Source organism: Nicotiana tomentosiformis, chromosome 2 (genome assembly GCF_000390325.3).
Source record: "Nicotiana tomentosiformis chromosome 2, ASM39032v3, whole genome shotgun sequence".
Taxonomy (NCBI): Eukaryota; Viridiplantae; Streptophyta; class Magnoliopsida; order Solanales; family Solanaceae; genus Nicotiana; species Nicotiana tomentosiformis.
The window spans coordinates 46,361,031-46,381,629 of NC_090813.1; the positions used below are offsets into that span (position 1 = coordinate 46,361,031).

At 40.6% G+C, this 20,599-nt stretch overlaps 2 protein-coding genes across 2 annotated transcripts; both read left to right on the forward strand.

Annotated features, from left to right (window-relative positions):
• The first annotated feature begins 11,629 nt into the window (after positions 1-11,629).
• LOC104104905 (chaperone protein dnaJ 11, chloroplastic-like) lies at positions 11,630-12,455 on the forward strand. The gene has a single exon (XM_009613098.4). The coding sequence runs from the start codon at positions 11,725-11,727 to the stop codon at positions 12,256-12,258; it is 534 nt and encodes a 177-aa protein (XP_009611393.1). The 5' UTR covers positions 11,630-11,724; the 3' UTR covers positions 12,259-12,455.
• A 4,261-nt stretch (positions 12,456-16,716) lies between these two features.
• Positions 16,717-17,112, forward strand: LOC138904729 (uncharacterized). Its single transcript, XM_070193233.1, has one exon. The coding sequence runs from the start codon at positions 16,717-16,719 to the stop codon at positions 17,110-17,112; it is 396 nt and encodes a 131-aa protein (XP_070049334.1).
• Positions 17,113-20,599: the final 3,487 nt, after the last annotated feature.

Consider the following 20,599-nt stretch of genomic DNA (forward strand, 5'->3'; position numbering starts at 1 on the left):
AATTTTACGAATTCTTCAAATTATGGAGCAACGAAAGGAAGAATTTTCTTATTTAATTTGCTTAATTCACCAATTTTTACTATCTTTCCTTCCAGTTTCTCGAAGAAGACACTATTTTTGTTCCTAAACTCTTATTGAATTCATCATTCTCATAAGTCCATTTGAAGATTAGAAAAAAATTAAATGATAATCTTGGTATGTTATCGTAACTTTTACTTTAAGATAGTAAGATTTTTTTTTTTAGAGTTTTAAATTTCGTGTTTAAACAAATTAAAACACATAAAATGAAACGAAAAAAAACTACTAAATGCTAATTGATATATGTTCATAAATGACGGTGGAATATATTATATTCACGTCTTGTGGTCAGCTTTCATTCAATCGAAAGCGGGCATGGCCCAGGTTCTGTTTTCAACGGTTTACAACCATTCCTATCTTTCTTCTTTGATATTTTGATTACGACACTCACGATTAGCATTAGCATTAGCATTAGAGCCTGTTTTGCAAATAAAAAAAACACGCTTTTGAAATATCAAATCAAAACTTGAAAACAATATTTAGTCTATTAGAGCTATCTTTTGATTTAAACAGCCATATTTAACTTTAGAAAACAATTATTTTTAAATATTAATTTTAAATTAAACGTTACTCCAAAAAGTATTTCCAAAATGTGACCAAACAACAGTAAAGCTTCAAAGCGTAAGCACATATGTGTGCATAAGTAGTATACTTACATATTGTTAAAATGGTCAAGTTATATATATGGTTATGTTATGTAGTCATTAAACTTGATTAATTTGTTGTATAACTAAAAAAGCAAAACTATTTTTTGATCTCACAAAATTTTACCTGTTTCATTAATAAAGTCACAAAACTCAATAATTTATCTTTTAAAACAAAGAGAGTAGGTTCACATAAGATAGAAAAACTCTAAATCTCACACTTATGGCTATAATGATTTACAAATCTTTAACCTTTTAAACTAAGAAAAATTATGTCAATACCGAACTTGATGAAATGAACTGTAAAGTTAATGAAGCCTAAACCCTCACCCAAAGTAACTAGTATCATCTGCATATAGAGTGATTGCTTTCGTTGTGTTCATATCAGCTATAAAAGTTCGTATGGATTTAGAGAGATTATAGCTAATTTGAGACAATTTAATTCGTATGTGCTCAATCTAATGTATCTTGTCCCTTTTAACACTATAATTCGTCATAGCGTTTATCTATGGATTAATTAGTGCATTTGGAGGTATACACTTAACGTACACACACGTAATTATCGTACTTATCATAAGTTTGTACTTTGTACCCTCTAGATTGCTTCCATTTGAGTAGAACTTTTGTTTGTCTTCAATTTATTTTTATTTTTTTGGTAATATTTGTTTGTCAATTAACACAATCATATGCGATTACCATACAATATGAATCCTGATCTTGTGTTTATTTACTAGTTCATCCTTAGTTAGAGTATTGTATACGGTCAAAACTAATCGAGATTTGAACATGATAGATCAAGGTTCAACTTCGTGTAATATCAAGCCATGATGCGAAGTTAGGTTACCGAGCTCGAGACCCAGAGGTCGAGCAAAATAGAGACTGGTCAAGATCGAGATCGACTAAGATCAAGGTCGAACAAATTAAAATAGAGACCGGTCATGATCGAGATCGGGCTAAATAAAGACCGATCGAGGCCGAGATCGGCCGAGATCGAGGAAAGCTTATCGAGCCAAAAAACAGAAAGCCGTAATATCCGCAATTGGGCGAGAATCTCGGCGGAAATCACTGCACATATCAATGAGAGGCTAATTAATTAATCTATCATGAGTTTCCTTGCTGTATTTAAAAATTATATTAAGAATAGGACATCCCCACTATATAAAGGGGGGTTTGATTATTTGTAAGGGGGATTCATTTAGATTCATAGAATATAAAGTAATATACTATCTTTTTTCTGGTTTTGATATTTAGTCATATTGTTCTTCTATTAGTTACTCTCCATTCAGTTTGAGGGTGATAAAACCTGAAGGCTTAGGCTAATTAATTCATTTGGTTTGCATTCATTTCTTTTACAGTCTATTTCGATATTCATGTATATATTTTCTCGATTTGTACCAAATTATATTACGTATCCTTAGAACGCGTATAAATTCAATTGATTATCCGTTTTTCGGGTAAACAGTTTGGCGCCCATCGTGTGGCTAAGGATGATAGTAGTTATTTGATAGAAATTTATGTAAAACACACTATTTTACATTTTCTCTTGGAAGTATCTTTGATTTCAGGCTAAAAATGACGAACTCTCAATTAATACCCCTACATATGAACAACGAAACTAGCCATCAAGGGGAGAATAACGACGAGACGCCCAGGGATGGAAGGCCACCCGCTGACCCCGTTGAAACTCGGGTCGTAGATTCGATTGATGTTAATTCGCATGTGGCCATCGAAGCAAACTAACATTCCGGTCCCGAAAACAACATCCATGGTGGAATCCGATCTGCAGTTCGAAATACCCAAAATATTGGAGAAGGCGGAATCAGCCTACGTATGATCTTCGAAATGCTGCAAGCTCAACATGTGGCGATAGCTCAGTTACAGAGCCAAACCCAGGCACCGATCAGGGCCGAGCCCGGTCCACCCTAAGAAGTCACCCACAGAACGGGTCCAGCTGTGGTAAAGTCAAATGAACAAGAATCGGGGTACTAACCCCGAAATTATAAAGATGCTCGAGGAACTGACAAAGCGGATAGAATCAAGGGAAAAGAGGATCGAAGCAAACGACAAGAAAGTAGAAACTTATAACTCCAGGGTTGATCAGATCCCGGGGACACCACCAATATTGAAGGGCTTGGATTCCAAAAAGTTCATACAAAAGCCTTCCCCCACGAGCGCAGCTTCCAAACCGATCCCCAAGAAGTTTTGCATGCCCGAGATTGCTAAGTATAATGGAACAACCAACCCCAACGAGCATGTCACCTCTTATACGTGTGCCTTTGAAGGGAATGATCTAGAAGACGACGAGATCGAATTCGTATTGCTAAAGAAATTCGAGGAAACCATGTCAAAGGGAGCAATGATATGGTATCATAATTTACTACCTAACTCTATCGATTTTTTTGCCATGCTTGCTGATTATTTTGAAAAAGCTCACGCCGGAGCCATAAAGGTCGAGACTAGGAAGTCGGACCTTTTCAAGGTAAAGCAAAAATAGAACGAGATGCTAAGAGAGTTTGTATCTCATTTTCAAATGGAACGAATGGATCTACCACCGATCACAGACGATTGGTTCGTTCAAGCTTTTACCCAAGGACTAAATGAACGAAGCCGAGTGGCTTCACAGCAGTTGAAGCAGAACTTGATTGAGTACCCGGTTGTTACCTGGGTCGATATACATAATCGATATCAATCAAAGATTAGAGTCGAAGATGACCAACTGGGGGCTTCTTCTGGATCCGCTACCAAAAGAGACATCGATCGAGAATCGAGGATGAACAGGGATCGATATCAGCCATATAATAAAGATCGTAGGGGCAACAAACATGGGCACAACTCTGTACGAGGTGAGAGGAGAAGCGATCGAGGCCAAGGCTCTCAAGGGCTAATCAACAATAATGGTTTCGACAGGCTTACCGGACCTAAGGAAGCATCACGATTGTAGGAGTATAACTTCAATATTGATGCATCCGCCATCGTATCGGCTATCAGACGCATAAAAGATACCAAATGGCCTCGACCTCTGCAGGCCTATCCATCCCAAAGAAATCCCAATCAAGTATGCAAGTATAATGGCACCCATGGCCACCAAACGGAAGATTGCAGGCAGTTGAGAGAAGAAGTAGCCCGGTTATTTAATGAAGGGCACCTTCGTGAGTTTTTAAGTGATCGAGCCAAGAATCACTTCAAAAACAGAGAGTTCAATAGACAAAACAAGCTAGAAGAACCGCAACACACTATTCACATGATTATTGGAGGGATCGATGTTCCCCAAGGGCCAGTGTTTAAACGCACTAAGGTCTCGATCGTAAGGGAGAAGCGATCTTAGGCTCAGGATTACATACCGAAAGGAACCTTATCCTTCAATAACGAAGACGCAGAAGGAATCATGCAACCCCATAATGATGTACTGGTAATATCTGTACTCATGAATAAGACTCAAGTTAAGCGTGTGTTAATTGATCCAGGTAGTTCGGCCAACATTATTCGATCGAAGGTCGTAGAGCAACTCGGTCTACAGGACCAGGTTATGTCCGCGGCCCTAGTACTAAACGGATTCAATGTGGCATGTGAAACTACTAAGGGCGAGATAACTTTGCCAGTAAACGTGGCCGAGACCATCCAAGAAACGAAATTCCACGTGATCTAGGGAGACATGAGGTACAACAGCTACTTCAGGAGACCATGGATCTACAACATAAGAGCAGTACCCTCGACCCTTTATCATGTTCTAAAATTCCCAAAACCAGAGGGAATCAAAACAATCTATGGGGAGCAACCAGCCGCAAAGGAAATGTTTGCCGTCGACGAAGTGATTCCGATATTGTCACTCTCATCGACAAAGGGGTCAAATTCGAAGGGAAAACAGGAGACCAAATAGCAATCACAAATGCCGGCCTCAACCCAACTAGAAAAGCAGGAGTCTGACGAAGATGATGATTATGGGATCCCTCGATCCTTTATAGCCCCCGATGATTCCGACGCTACCAAATCAACGGTCGAAGAACTGGATCAAATCACACTAATCGAATAATTGCCCGAACGAAAGGTATACCTGGGCACGCGGTTAAATCCCGAGCTCAGAAAAAAGCTTATTCAATTTCTTATAGCTAACATGGATTGTTTCGCTTGGTCCCATCTTGACATGACAGGGATCCCACCGGAAATCACCACTCATAAACTAAGCTTGGATCCGAAGTTCCATCCGGTGAAGCAAAAAAGAAGACCCCAGCCCGAGATCAAACATGCTTTCGTCAAAGATGAGGTAACCAAGCTTCTTAAAATAGGGTCAATCCGTGAAGTAAAATACCCCGAATGGTTAGGAAATGTGGTTGTAGTCCCTAAAAAAGGAAACAAGCTTAGAATGTGTGTAGATTACAAGGATCTAAATAAAGCATGCCCCATGGATTCTTTTCCTTTGCCTAATATCGGTCGCATGATCGATGGCATGGCCGACCACGAGATCCTCAGTTTTCTTGATGCCTATTCCGGGTACAATCAAATACAAATGAGACCGGATGATCAAGAAAAGACCTCGTTCATCTGTAAGTATGGTACCTACTGCTACAATGTAATGCCATTTGGATTAAAAAATGTTGGTGTCACTTATCAAGCCTAGTAAATCGGATGTTCAAAGAACAAATAGGAAAATCTATGAAAGTTTACATTGATGACATGCTAGTTAAGTCCCTGCGAGCAGAGGACCATTTAAAGCACTTGCAGGAAACTCTCAGTATATTGAAGAAGTACAACATGAAGCTAAACCCAGAAAATGTGCATTCAGGGTCGGGTCAGGAAAATTTCTCGGGTTCATGGTATCTAACCAAGGAATCGAGATCAATCTCAACAAGATCAAAGCTATTGATGGCATCACGGTGGTAGACAGTGTAAAGGTCGTGCAGAGGTTAATCGGGCGCATGGCCGCCCTGGGACGATTCATCTCGAGGTCCTCCGTTGAAGGCCACCAATTTTTCTCGTTGCTAAAGAAGAAAAATAATTTCACATAGAGCTCGGAATGCCAGCAGGCCTTGGAAGAGCTTAACTGGTACTTATCGAGCCTGCCACTGCGTCACACACCAAGGGCATACGAACAACTTTACTTATATTTGGCAGTATCGGAGGTAGCGGTAAGTGAAGTCCTAGTACGGGAAGAATGAGGTACGTAATTTTCCATTTATTATGTCAGCCGGACCTTAGGTGAGGCCGAAACTAGATACCCCCACCTAGAAAAATTGGCGCTCGCTTTGATAAGCGCCTATAGGAAACTAAAACCATACTTTCAATGTCACCCTATATATGTTGTAACAACTTATCCACTTCAAAATATTTTGCATAAACCCGAGCTTTTGGGACTGTTGGCAAAATGGGCCGTAGAAATTAGCGGGTATGATATCGAATATTGACCCCGAACAATAATTAAGTCTCAAAATTTGGCAGACTTCATAGATGACTTCACACCGGCCCTAGTACCCGAGGTCGAAAGAGAACTATTGATAAATTCGGGTACGTCCTCAGGAATCTGGACCTTCTTCATGGACGGTGCTTCGAACACGAAGGGTCCGGGCTACCGTACCAAATTCTCGAGGTCACCGGAAAAAGGATCTTACAAGCTTGGAATAATGAATGGGGAACAACTACCAAGCAATTGGAACATATCTCGCCTAAAACGGTACTACTGCTAAGGTACGCGCTTTCTTCATTCCTTTCCTATTTTCAGATTAACACATGCAGGTGGTCGACAAGAAACGACAACAGACTTTTTAGCTAACGGCACGAAATCCTTAGGTCTGAAAGCACGTGTTGTACTCTTTTTTTCTCAGACCGAGTTTTATGCCAAATGGGTTTTTTTGGCAAGGTTTTTAACGAGGTAACAATGAATCATGCTAACTTAGAATCAAGCCCGATTACGAATCGGCATCGGAGATCCATTCGACATTATCCGAGGTTCCTTTGCAATCAACCTCGAATACTTGGAGGGCTACCCTCGGATATGCGTTATCTTCGAATATCAACTCTAGAAAGGAAACTACTTCATAAAAGGAGGGTCTCGAGAAATAGGATTTACTGTAAGGGTCAAACGGTCAAATCGAACCGTGCCCATATAGATTGCTCGAACCCTGTTTCGATCGAGAATAAAGAGAAATATGCTCCTTACAAACATATTATGCTTTAAAATTAGCAAAATTTCTTTCTTTTTCCTTCTTTGCAAAGAGCTTCGTACTTCCGAATATAAACAAGCCCAAGGGCAATACTTAACCGGAATACGAACAGTCCCCCCTCACTCGGGGACTGCCATCTGACTCAAAATAGCCCAAGTCATCGGGCCCCGAGAGAAAAAGACCTAATTAGCAATGCCCTGATTTCTAAAAGACACGGCCACCCAACTCGGGAACTATTATCTCAAGCAAGTCCAGATAAAACGGGAGAACAAGCCCAATGGGTAACTCCCGAACTAAAAGGTTACGGCCAATTTAACTCGGCTCGGAGACGTCTGAAATCCATAACAAAATAGGCCTTCCAAAATGTTAAATTTTCGAAAATGTTAAAAAAATTTCACGACCGGTCCTAAAGGCTACCCTCGGTAAAATCTCAAACTTAAGAAAGGAAATAAAGGCAAGATTTGTTCGAACCCTCGAACACAACCTTATTGTTTCGTGTTAAGGCATTTTCAACATTTGTAAATACAAATAAAGCAAAGTAAAAATACAAGAGCCGAAAGGGCAAGAAAAGCCATATATTTATGCACAATAATTTTTTACAAAGGCCAAATCGGCCTAAATTTACAACGGCCAAAAAACGGCTTAAAAAAATGCAAAGGAAAAACAAGAAACCTAATATCCTAAGTGGTTTGGTTTTCATCGGAGGTTGCATCTCCATCCTTGATATTTTCTCCTTCGGAGGATTCATTTGAACTCTCGGAGTCTTCCTTAGGGAAGGCGAGCCTTAGGGCCCTAGCTTCTTCCGCTTTGGCATTTTCAATTTTGGCCACAATATCGAAGTCCTGGGCACTAACTCCCTCAAGAGCTTCACTCCGAGCCTGCCATTTCACATATTCGACCATGCCCTTGGCCTTAGCCTGGTTGACCTCGACATCAACCCTAAACTGGGCCACTTTAGCCTCAGATCTTTTGTTAGTCTCGATCACCTCGGATCTGGCCAATTCGAGTTCACCGGCCAAGTTTGCCTTATCAGAAACGGCCAAAACCAACCGATGTTGAAGCTACTTGATCTTCTCGATCTGAACCAAGGCATTCTCTTTCGCAGCTCGGAGCTGGGTCTCGGCCTACTCCAGTTGAGCTTGGACGATCTCCTTTTTCTAGGCTACAATGTCCATGTGCCTTTTGCATTCTATCGCCTCGGCTTGTATCGAATCCACCTGCGTTTGGAGCCGTCCAATTTGTTCAAACCTCTACCGGGCCTACAGAATCGGATCATTAGTAGTTATCTCCAATTCATCTTCACTATCGTGAAGCACTCAAAATACCTACTCAGCCATCTCGGCATGCTCATCCCGAGCCATTGCCAAATCTGTCCGAAGCTTCTCACTAAGAAGTTTGTAGGTGTCACTCTTCTCAGTAAGGTTCCGAACCTCAGCCTCATGCTCCTCCCAGATTCGGAGGAAGGCCTCGTGATGCAACACCAAAGCCTGCAAACAAGGAAGAAGATGTTTGAGTTATCTACAACTCTAAGTATAAAAGAAACAGTAGAGATACCCTCAAAGTTACCCGATTCAGAGCATGTTAGGCCTCGTTGAAAAAGCAAGCGGCTCCTACCGCATTCATCACGGCTTGATCCTCTTCGGTCACCAAGGACCTAAGGTAACTAGCAATCCCCACGGGGGGGGGAGAGAAAACTCGGGCATCCTCCGGGACGGAGAGCACTATTTTGAGCCTACAATCGGGATTAACACTCGGGGCTGGGAATCGGTCCACCATTGGGTTCGATGAATACCCGCTTGCGCCCGACCATGATGCTTGCTTGGGTACCGGTAACCCACCGAACCCGATAATATCCTCCGAGGCAGCGGACTCGAGCCCATCCAAAAAACCATAGATATCAGCCGACCCCTGAATACCCTCGAAAGATCGACTTTCCAACATGTTAGCCTCATAGATCATAACATTTGAAATCTGAGGGGATCCAGTAATGTCGATTATCCCGAGCTCATCCCTCGAGATATCTTTTGCTGCCCGAGAAGTTTGCCCCTGGTCTCTCCTTCGACCATCTCAGCTCGGGACGGAATGGGCTCTACTTTTCCTTGTTCAGGAATTATGGCCAGAGATCCCTTAATAACCTCCGCTGATTCGAAGGATTGTTGTATCATAATATTAGCCCGCACATAGGCTAATTCCTCTTCTCCTTCTTCGGGCTCATCCCTTAATCGGTGGATCGAGTCCAAAGGCATAATACCAGAGCCCCCCTTGCGAGATTTCTTCGTCGTTTTTTTCTTTTCCGAGACCGGGGAACTCGGAGCCTCTTTTCTCTTGTTTTCTTTGACCTGCTTCGGAGCAGGGACCTCTTCGTCACCAGATGGGGGCCTTATGGCAACGTCCTTCCCAAGGCCTACAAAGGAAAAAAGGGGGTAAGCAAGAGAAGAATATCAAACGATAAACAATCTAAGAAAGAGACCTACCATGACTGTGGGCCTCCCATCGACCCTTTGATAGTTCCATCCAAGCGCGCTCGGAGTACGGTATCTGCAGCACCAGACCTTCAACCCATTGTTTAAGTTCCAGAATCGGTTCCGGTATCCGGGCCACAGCTGTAACAAGCATAGAAATGGATCAAGAAAATAAAAAGAAGAGCCACAAAATTAAACGTTCGAAGGGGAATAGTACTCACGATTCATGTTCCATTTCTCAGGAAATGGCATGTTATCAGCAAGGATTAGGTCCGAAGTTCTAACTCGAACGAATCGGCCCATCCAACCTCGGTCACGAGTCTCTTCTATGCTCGAGAACGGTGCTTTGGTGGCTCGGTAAGCAAGTTTGATTAGCCCTCCTCGATAGAGTCGAGGACTGTAAAGGCGCATGAGGTGATCAAGGGTGAAAAGACATCCCTCGATTTTGCTCGAGAAGAATCGGAGGAGAATCACTATTCTCCAAAAAGAAGGGTGGATCTGGCTGAGGGTCACGACATATCTCTTGCAAAAGGCGATGATGACAGGGTCTAAGGGACCCAACGTGAAGGGATAAGTATAAACACTTAAGAACCCCTCCACATGGGTAGTAATTTATTCTTCAGGCGATGGGACTACCACGTGCTTTTCGCCCCAGTCATATTCCTTTTTTACTTTGTCGAGGATTTTCTCGATGATTGTGCACTGGTACCTCGAGATCGGCTCACATCGGCCCGATACCGAAGAGGGTTTTTCAACCTTAAAGTCAATGACGGTTGAGCACCCTACCGAAACGAATTCCTCAGGGTGAGGCCCCGCCGCATCCTCGCCACCGGCGGGTCATGATGAAGAAGCAGCCTCTTTTTGCGGCATTGTTTTGGAGGTTTTCTCCATTGATGATCAAAGGAAAAGAGAATTAGGATTGTATGCAGTGTGAGAATTGTGAAGCAAAAGGATTTTTTGAAGAAGATGCAAGAGTAGAGAAGAAGTTTTGAGTGAAAAATTTTGAACGAATATGAAGGTTTGAATACTTATAGCCTGGTAATGACGATTCAAAACTGGTAGTGGCCGACCAATGACTGACGTGGATTTAATGCCTTGGTAACTGAACCGACGGGACGTTTGTCACATACGTCATAATCGGGCTCTTTGCTGACGTCGTCACCCACCGAGTCAGAGTTCGGAAATTCATATCGTTTCTCGTCATCATCTTTCCGAGAAACGAGAGGACTATCTGTATACGGTCAAAACCGAGTTTGCCCTTCGTATGAATAATCGAGATTTGAACATGATAGACCAAGGTTCAACTTCGTGTAATATCAAGCCATAATGTGAATTTAGGTTACCGAGCTCGAGACCCAGAGATCGAGCAAAATAGAGACTGGTCAAGATCGAGATCGGCTAAGATCAAGGTCGAGCAAAATAGAGACAGGTCAAGATCGAGATCGGGCTAAATAGAGACCGATCGAGGAAAGCTTATCGAACCAAAAAATAGAAAGCCGTAATATCCGCAATTGAGCGAGAATCTCGGTGGAAATCGCAGCTGCGCATATCAATGAGAGGCCAATTAATTAATCTATCATGAGATTCCTTGCTGTATTTAAAAATTATATTAAGAATAGGACCTTCCCACTATATAAAGAGGGTCTGATTATTTGTAAGGGAGATTCATTCACATTCATAGAACATAAAGCAATATACTATCTTTTTTTCTGGTTTTTGATATTTAGTCATATTGTTCTTCTATCAGTTACTCTCCATTTAGTTTGAGGGTGATAAAATCTGAAGGCTTAGACTAATTAATTCATTCGGTTTGTATTTATTTCTTTTACAGTTTATTTCGATATTTATTTATATATTTTCTCAATTTGTACCAAATTATATCACGTATTCTTAAATTGCGTATAAATTCAATTGATTATTCATTTTTTTGGGTAAACAAGAATATACTCAAGGCTCAAGCTAGATTTTTTATGCAAACCCACGAGTATATTTAAAACTCATATATATACTATATTTATCTTCTTGTGTTGTTTTCACATTGGTGATATTTCCTAATTGTATTGTCTATGCTGCTTTGCGAAGGAAAGAATAATGGACGCAATAAATACCGACATCTAACTCAGAGCTCACCCATTGAAGAATAGGATAAGCGAGTGCTGACTCATCCAAATATAACGGATAAGCCTCCCTTGCATAACATCTAAACGATCCAATTTCTCATAATTATAAATTGTCTTTTTTGGTCCCCATACTCTTTAAATTTCAGTTTTTAACCATCTCACTGTTTAACTTATAGCCCACAGTTAAACTTCATCCCATTCCTCTATATAACCACTTTATGTCTTCTTTCCTCTGACTCATTACACTTCACAAAAACTCACACCCATGATTTCCACTTCCACTCGTTCGTTTCTTCAAACCCCACCGCCGCCGGTGAACATATTTTCCTCCGGCGACAACTCTGCTCTTTCACCGTCTTCCCTCACATTCCGGCAGTCCGGTTATTTTACAGCTGCTGCTGCGACCTGCGCTTCCGTCGAAACTGAATCCACTACTTCAAGGTATTCGACGCTGCCTCGTAACCTTATCCCTGTTTCTCCGGCGTCGTTTTACGAAATTCTAGATATTCCGATGGGCGCTACTGTCCAGGAGATCAAGGCAGCTTACCGGAGATTAGCTAGAGTTTGTCATCCCGATGTGGCGGCGATGGATCAAAAGGACTCGTCGGCGGACGATTTCATGAAGATTCATGCTGCCTATTCCACTCTATCGGATCCGGACAAACGTGCCGATTATGACCGACGCCTTTCCCGGAGGCGCCCGAGCATCAATTTGTATTCCGGCGGTTGTTCTCCTTCAGCAATGTCGGGATTCACCGGCTATACTCCCCGGAACTGGGAGACAGATCAGTGCTGGTAGCTGATCCGATCATCGGATTTTAAATTCGAAGACTATTGTACATTTTGTGAGGCAGAGGGAAAAGAGATTAAAAAATGGCAAAAAACAAAAAGAGGAAAATTAGTTGGATTTTCTCTGCTAAGCATATCTGATTAGGGTTTCTACGTTGTATATGCTGATTTTATAACTGAATACTAACATGAATTTCAATTCTCATACTTCCAGTATTCCACAAATATCTCTGTGCCATGCATGTGGTCCTTTTAATTTTCTCTTCTTCGATTTTTTTCTCCTTTTTCTGGATATATATACTTCCAAAAAACAAAATAAATAGTGGCAGAAGCCTTTACTTCTTCCCATGGTTGAAATTGTTAGACTTTGATATTTATATTTATGGATTAAAAAATGAAACTCTTCGAAAAAATATAATATATATATATATTTTGTATGTTATATATAAAAATTATACAAATTTTATATAATTTTTTGATTACCAAATATAAATAGTTTCTGGCGGGAGCAAAAAGTAAAAAATTAAAAATCCAATTATTGATATAGGTCCATTAATCACATTCGAGGTTGGATTTGGTGATTACTTGTTTAAGATTTAGCTTTTGAATTTAACTTGTCTAAGTATTTTTACATACCGACAATAAATTTTGAAAATACTTAGAATTCAACTCCTCGCCAGCTTGATTACTCGGAGAGGGCTTTTTCTTCCTAATTAGTACTCCCTCCGATCCATTTTAATTGGATTTTTGATTGTTTGTATTTATTAAAAAATTTATATTTTAACATTAATTAATAATAAAGTTGATCATATTAATTTTTACTACATTTTTAATTTGTTTTGAAAAAAATTAAATATTATAAAACACAAAAAAAACAAAAAATTAATAAATATGGAGGGGAGGGAGTTTATAGATTTAGGAAATTTGTGAGGAATTTAATGATCTTTGAATTCTTAGAAGCAAAAAAGTTAACGTCGAGAGGAAATGAAATAAACAAAATAATCCTACAAAATAGAGAAAGATATCGGTATTCTAAACGAACTAATCAAGAGATTAAAATTCATAGGATATGTCTAATTGATGAGTCATATGTACTTCCCTGTAAACTATGGCAAAGCTGCAGCCTACCACTAAGTTTTGTAGTATCTTGTAATTTAGTAGGAGTAACGAAAATTAAATTTGTGCTTTGTAAAAATAAAGATATAAAATTCAGATAATTGAAAGTCGACATCTTCGAGAGTAAGGGATTAATGCACTCAACGCTGTTGCTACTGGAGGATGCAGTCTTTGCTTCTTGTAAGAAACTAAAAAGTAGTGCCTGATTTGATTTTGACACACACTTTAGATGGAGCAAGCAATAGGTGTGAGGAAAGGGACAAAAAAAGTTTTATAGCTAAAATAAGACTTGGTAGTGTACATTTATGTTTGCCTCTTGGCATGAGCTTATTGATGTTTGGCCGATGTGAAAAGACTGAAGATAAATGGGCGGAAAGGTAGAAAAAGAAATTTTATGTGTTTATTTCTTCATTTTAAGAGGTAGAAAAGATTGAGTCCGGACCAAAATATGGCTCTTTTAGACTCAAAAAAAACTAAAATGTATGAAAAAAAATATAGTGATCAAAATATATATAACGCCTTTTTAAAGGGCGCTATATATATAACTCTTTTTCTTACTGTGCTATACATATTATGTGGGCCCACCAATAATTCTTCTGGGCTTAACTGACATAACAATAATTCAACTGGGTATAGCGCCCTTATTTAAAGCGCTATACCTAAAAATATTGTACCCCGGATTAGTTTTTACTCATGTAAAAAAATGAGTGTGGGCAAACGTTCAGTGAACCTTAAAGTAACCGGAAGATATCCGTATTCTGTCACTCCGCAAGGGGTTGCTTGTTATGCTGAGTTTAACATCGATGACGATGAAACTCTAAGAGACCGAAAATTTCTTGTGATAAAAATGTTGGAAATGTACGTCAAGGTTGAAGACGTTCGCAATAATGAGGTTGCGCAAAGCAGGGATATCCCTCAGTCATCGGGTGGTTATTTTGGAGCAGTTTTAGCCGAACAGGTTCCGGCTGAAAGAGTTTGGCCTGATCTAAACTTATCTCCACGGGCGAATGAGGAGCGAGGAAATAATTTCTCTCCTAGTTTACTTAATCCACAAGACGAGAGGTAAACTTCAATTTTTCTTTGTGTTACGATGTTTATTTTTGCTATATTGAATTTGTATTAACATTCATATATTCTACAGGGGGTACCAGCTAAATATGAATTTTATAAGTTATGAACCAACGCCCAGTTGGAATATGCCTAGAATTGGACAGAGTTTGTGTTTGAACTATCCGCTTTTTGGACGTATTTTTGGGTATAAGAGATACTTAAATGATTAATTTCAATAACTACAAGTATACTACGCTAAAGGGCACTACATTTTACTACGCTAAAGGGCACTACATTACAAATACGAGCACTATATTAGGCCACAAGATACCACTACAGGGAACTAAACTAACAATTTATCTATTTTTCTAGTTTTTTAGCAAATAAATAATATAAAGCGGATAACAACAAATTAATTTAGTAAAAAAATAATCACAAAAATACATATACCACAGTAAAAAGTAACTAATTAATATTTTTTTAACAACTAATAATAATTTTTCTATTTTACTAATTTTTTTAGCATACTAATACTATTGTCCGGATAAAAAATAACAAATTAGTTAAATCGCAAAACAATCACAAAACAACATAGAGCACATTAAAAATAACTAATATGCATTTTTTATATTAGTTTTAACAAAAGCTAAGTCGGAATACCTCGATTTAAGGTTTTTGGAAAGTTGAAGATTTGGTGATTTGGAGCCGAAACGAGCAGCCCACTACGAGATAACGCCTTATCTAGGATGTGGGACCGAGAATTTATACTTTTTGTGGGACCGGTGGGCTCCACTCGAGCTTTTGTTCGTTGACAATGGGGGGACCGCTGTTTTTTTTGTTTTGGGGGGGAGAATTTCTAGTTTGGTGGGGAAGGGAAGGGGACGGATTTTTATGTGGGTATAATGCATTTTATTAAGACGTTATACTATATCGTCTTAATAAAAGGCGATATACCTTCCCGCTCTTTTCAGGTTCAACTATAATAAATGGTCACCAACTATTTTTTATACACATTATGGTTCTTTGAGTCCAAAAGAACCACATTTTAGTTTCGGACTAGAAAAAACATGCTATAACACATGGCCGTCCGAGAAAGGGACACGTGGAACCCAAGACAGGGGATGGCTAAAGACCGAAGGCAACTGTTTCTTTTGTCACCGGAAAGAATAACGCTCATAAAGATGTGATAAATGCTCCTCTTCCGGTAGCATTTAATAGAGAATATTCCATGGCATTAAGAGCATTTACCCCTTAGAAGAAATTTGACATTTATGTTCATCGTTATATCTTCATCAATGCCCCTCATAATTGACATTAAAGAAGGGAACGACCCTAGGACCTTCTTCATAGTTATAAATAGTGAGCTCAGTAGTCATTGTAAAGGACATGAATTTTCTGGCAAACTTATGCTATACTCTATACAAAGTTCAATCCAATCTTATCTTCTTATTTCTTGATTTTCTTTGTTGTTGTACCCGAAAATCCTGTTCTCGGAACTGTTGCTTCTGCTGTTTCGTCTATATCCTAAGGCTAAGTATTGTGTAATTCTTCGATTATTTATTTATTTCAGGATCAAATTAATTCACTTATCTAGAAACTACGTATAAATTCAACTGTATCATTTTACGGATAAATAATTTGGCGCCCACCGTATGGCCTAGATATCCGTGTAATTAAATTGATCCTTGCTTTTTTTACTAACGTATTTTGATTGTTTTTGTCTTAGAAAATATTATAAGACATGGCAGATAACACTGTTAACGACATGCACAACCTTGAGATTCGAGGGGATCAACCTCATTCCGATGACTCAATCAGTGACCCTTATAATGAGGGGGAATGACGCTACACCAGTGCATGACAAGCAATATCCTCGACATGTTGGGGGGACCACTCGCGATGACGCTAATGAGGAGGATGTCGTCGACGCGGTAAGGGTCTTGCAAGAGCAATAGGCGATCATTGTAGGCCACCTCACGCGACAGGATAAAGTTATGACAGAGTTGAAGCAAGGGCGGTAGGGAGCTTCAAATAATGCAAACATGCGAGATCCGATTCCTTCCGGGGTTCCCACGAATCAAATGATGCGGAGGATCGACAACAACACTCCCAGGAGTGAAATTGGCTCCGATGGGGTAGGGGGAACTGATCCGGCCTCAACAACGAGAATGATCCTTTCAAGAATGAACTTTTATGGTTCATGAGGAAAGTTAACGCCCTCATGGACTAGATCCCGGGTGCACAATCAGTACTGAAAGGTCCAGACTCGAAAAAGTATACTCAATTTTCGTACAAGCCAAATATGGCACCAGAGTTAATCCCTAAGCGGTTCAAAATGCCTGAAGTGCCAAAGTATGACGAAAATTCAGATTCCCAAAAGCATATTACCACCTACACAACGGCGATAAAGGGAAATGATTTAGCCCATCACGAAATTAAATCTGTGCTCCTAAAGAAATTTGGAGAAACCCTCATGAGGGGAGCCTTGACATGGTATTCGCTGTTACCCCAATATTCTATAGATTTCTTTGAAATGCTTGCGGATTCTTTCATCAAGGCTCATGCCGGGGCAAGAAAAGTACAGGCCCAAAAGGCTGACATATTCAGGATTGTGCAAGGAGAGTCTGAGCTGCTACGAGAGTACGTTACTCGATTCCAGAAGGAGAGAATGTTTCTCCCGGCTGTCCCGGATGAATGAGCGGCTGAGGCATTCACCAAGGGATTGAATCCGAGGAGTTCAGATGCTTCCCGGAAATTGAAAGAAAACCTACTCGAGTTTCAAGCAACGACCTGGCGGATGTCCACAACCGGTGTGAATCAAAAATAAGGAGAGTCTGAGATGCTACGAGAGTACGTTACTCTATTCCAGAAGGAGAGAATGTTTCTCCCGACTGTCCCGGATGAATGGGTAGCTGAGGCATTCACCAAGGGATTGAATCCGAGGAGTTCAGACACTTCCCGAAAATTGAAGGAAAGCCTACTCGAATTTCAAGCAACGACCTGGCATATGTCCACAACCGGTACGAATCAAATAAAAGGATCGAAGATTATCAGGTTGGTTTTTCGTCGTCGACCAAAGGACGAGAAAAGAAATGGGAAAAATCAAAGGATGATTATGACGCAGACATGCAAAATTCGAGGGGCCAGTCTTTGCCCTACGAACGAACCGAAAGCCGCAACAGAGGTTTCCGGACAGCGGACAAAGTTCACCGTTGACAGGAGGACTGATCACGGTCGGAATAATCGATCACTGCAGGATGAAGAAGTGGCAGGATACGCGATCCTTCTTACCCCAAATTATCAGAATACAACTTTAACGCTAGTATAGTGGAGTTGGTATCAGCCATGAAAAACATCAAAGAAGCACGGTTCCCAAAACTAATGAGATCTTATTCTAGCTAGAGGGATCCCAACTTGTGGTGTGAATACCACGGGACGAATGGCCACCGGACAGGGGACTGTCGACGTCTTCGGGAAGAAGTGGCAACATTACTGAAGAATGGTCACCTCAGAGAATTCTTGAATGACCAAGCTAAGAACAATTATGGTCGTAACCGAGACAACACGGAACCCTCGAAAGCAGGAGAAGATCCCCCGCGTCAAATAATCAACATGATCTTCAGATGGAACGAGATTAATGGGGTCACCTTTTCAGCAACAAAGAAGACGAAAGTATCAATAACGCATAGCAAAAGGCTTCGGGAAGACGATATCACTTTTACGAAAGAGGACGCATACGGATTGCTGCTACCACACAACGAGTGAACTAGATGAAGTTAGCCAGTCGTCGAAAAATTATTAGGTGCCGAGATATTTCCAAGTTCGAGAAGAGACCGATGCAACAAAGTCCAATGCGGAAGAGTTGGAGCAAGTTGCATTATTCGAAGAATTACTAGTAAGGAAATTCCACTCGGGGACAGGACTGCACCTAGAACTCATGTCCGATTTCATTAAATTCCTTCAATCTAACGCCGGTTGTTTTACATGATTGCATGAAGATATGACAGGCATCCTGACAGAGGTATCCGTACACAAGTTAAGCTTCGATCCTAACATAACTCCGGTAAGACAAAAGAAGCGCCCAATCGCTGAAGCCAGGAATAAATTTGTCAATGAAGAGGTAATCCGCTTACTAAATATCGGTTCGATTCGAGAGGTGAGATATCCAGACTGGCTAGCTAATGTAGTGGTAGTTCCTAAGAAAAATAATAAATTTCGCATGTGTGTAGATTATTAAGATCTTAACAAGGCATGCCAGAAAGACTCATTCCCACCGTCAAACATCGATCAAATGATTGATGCCACGACCGGGCACAAATTAATAAGTTTTCTCGATGCTTATTCCAGGTACAACCAAATTAAGATGAACCCGAAAGATCAGGAATAAACTTAGTTTACAATGAATTTCGGTATATATTGTTACAATGTGATGCCCTTCGGGTTGAAAAACGTCGGAGCCACTTATCAGCGGCTCGTGAACAAGATGTTTGAAAATCAAATAGGAAAAACTATGGAAGTTTATATAGATGATATTCTCGTTAAGTCTTCAAATGCGGGTGATCATTTTAAATATCTACAAGAAACTTTCGACATCCTAAGAAAGCATAATATGAAACTTAATCCCGAGAAATGTGTATTCGGGGTCAACGCTGGTAAGTTTCTGGGATTTCTAGTATCCCAAAGTGGGATTGAGGTAAACTCTGATAAGATCAAGGCCATAGAAGATATCTCAGACAAACTATCAAACGTGAAGCAAGTCCAAAGGCTTAAGGGGAGATTGGCAGCTTTGAGTAGATTCATTTCCTGGTCATCGGAAAAGTGTCATCATTTTTTCGCACTGCTCAAAAAGAAAAATAGTTTCGAATGGACCCCGGAGTGCCAGCGGACTTTGAGGGATTTAAAAAAGTACTTGTCAAGCCCTCCATTGCTTTCAAAACCAAAATAGAGGGAAACATTGCTGGTTTACCTCGCGGTCTCGGAAGTTGCGGCAAGTGCGGTTTTATTCCGAAAGGACAAAGGTACACAATCTCCCATTTATTATATTAGTAAAATTTTAACGGGAGCAGAAACTCGTTACCCACATTTGAAAAAACTGGCCTTAGCTCTCGTAGTCGTTGTTCGGAAGCTGAGGCTTTACTTCCAATACCACCCGATAGTCGTGGTGTCTACTTTTCCTTTGCGGAACATCCTCCATAAACTCGAGTTCTCGGGTAGATTGTCCAAATGGGCCATCGAAATGAGTGAGTTCGACATAGAGTATAAGTCGATGACTGTAATTAAGTTGTAAGTCTTGGCTGACTTCGTGGCCGATTTCAATCCGGGATTATTGCCTCTGGAAACCAAGGAAGCACTAATAGTGTCAGAATCGACATCAGGGATTTGGACCTTATTTACGGATGGAGCTTCTAACGTAAAAGGTTCCGGGCTCGGTATAGTCCTAATCACGCCTTCAGGGGAAATCCTAAGGCAAGACATCAGAACGGTCCATTTAACTAATAATGAAGCAGAGTATGAAGCTTTTGATTGTAGGACTCGAGTTGGACCGGAGACTTGACTTCGAGGTTATTGAAATCAAATGCGACTCACAGCTGGTAGTAAATCAGGTCTACGGGATCTTCGAGACTAATGAGAAGCGCATGCAACAATACGTGGTAAAGTTTCAAGCTCTGCTTGCGCGATTCCGAGAGTGGTCAATTCCTCATATCCCAAGGGAAGAAAACGCAGAAGCAGACGCATTGGCAAACCTAGGATCATCAACAGTAATAAAGGGATCGGAGTCTAGGACGGTAGTACAACTGATGAACTTAGTCCTGGATACAGATGGTTACAACAAGTCAAATTCAACTAATCTGGTCTAGGACTGGAGGAATGAAATTATCAATAATCTCGAACATGGGAAGCTACCCGAAGACCCCAAAATATCCCGGGCACTGCACGATATAGCTTCAAGGGAGGCCACTTGTATAGAAAATCTTTTCAAGGCCCGCTGGCCCGATGCTTAGGAGCGTCCGAAGCTAACTATGTCATGAGAGAGGTTCATGAAGGGATATGCGTCCACTTCTCGGGTGCGTATTCCTTAGTGCTGAAGTTGGTAAGGGAAATATATTACTGGACGCGCATGGAACAAGACGCCAAGGACTTCGTACAAAAATGTGATAAGTGTCAACGCCACGCGCCACTAGTGC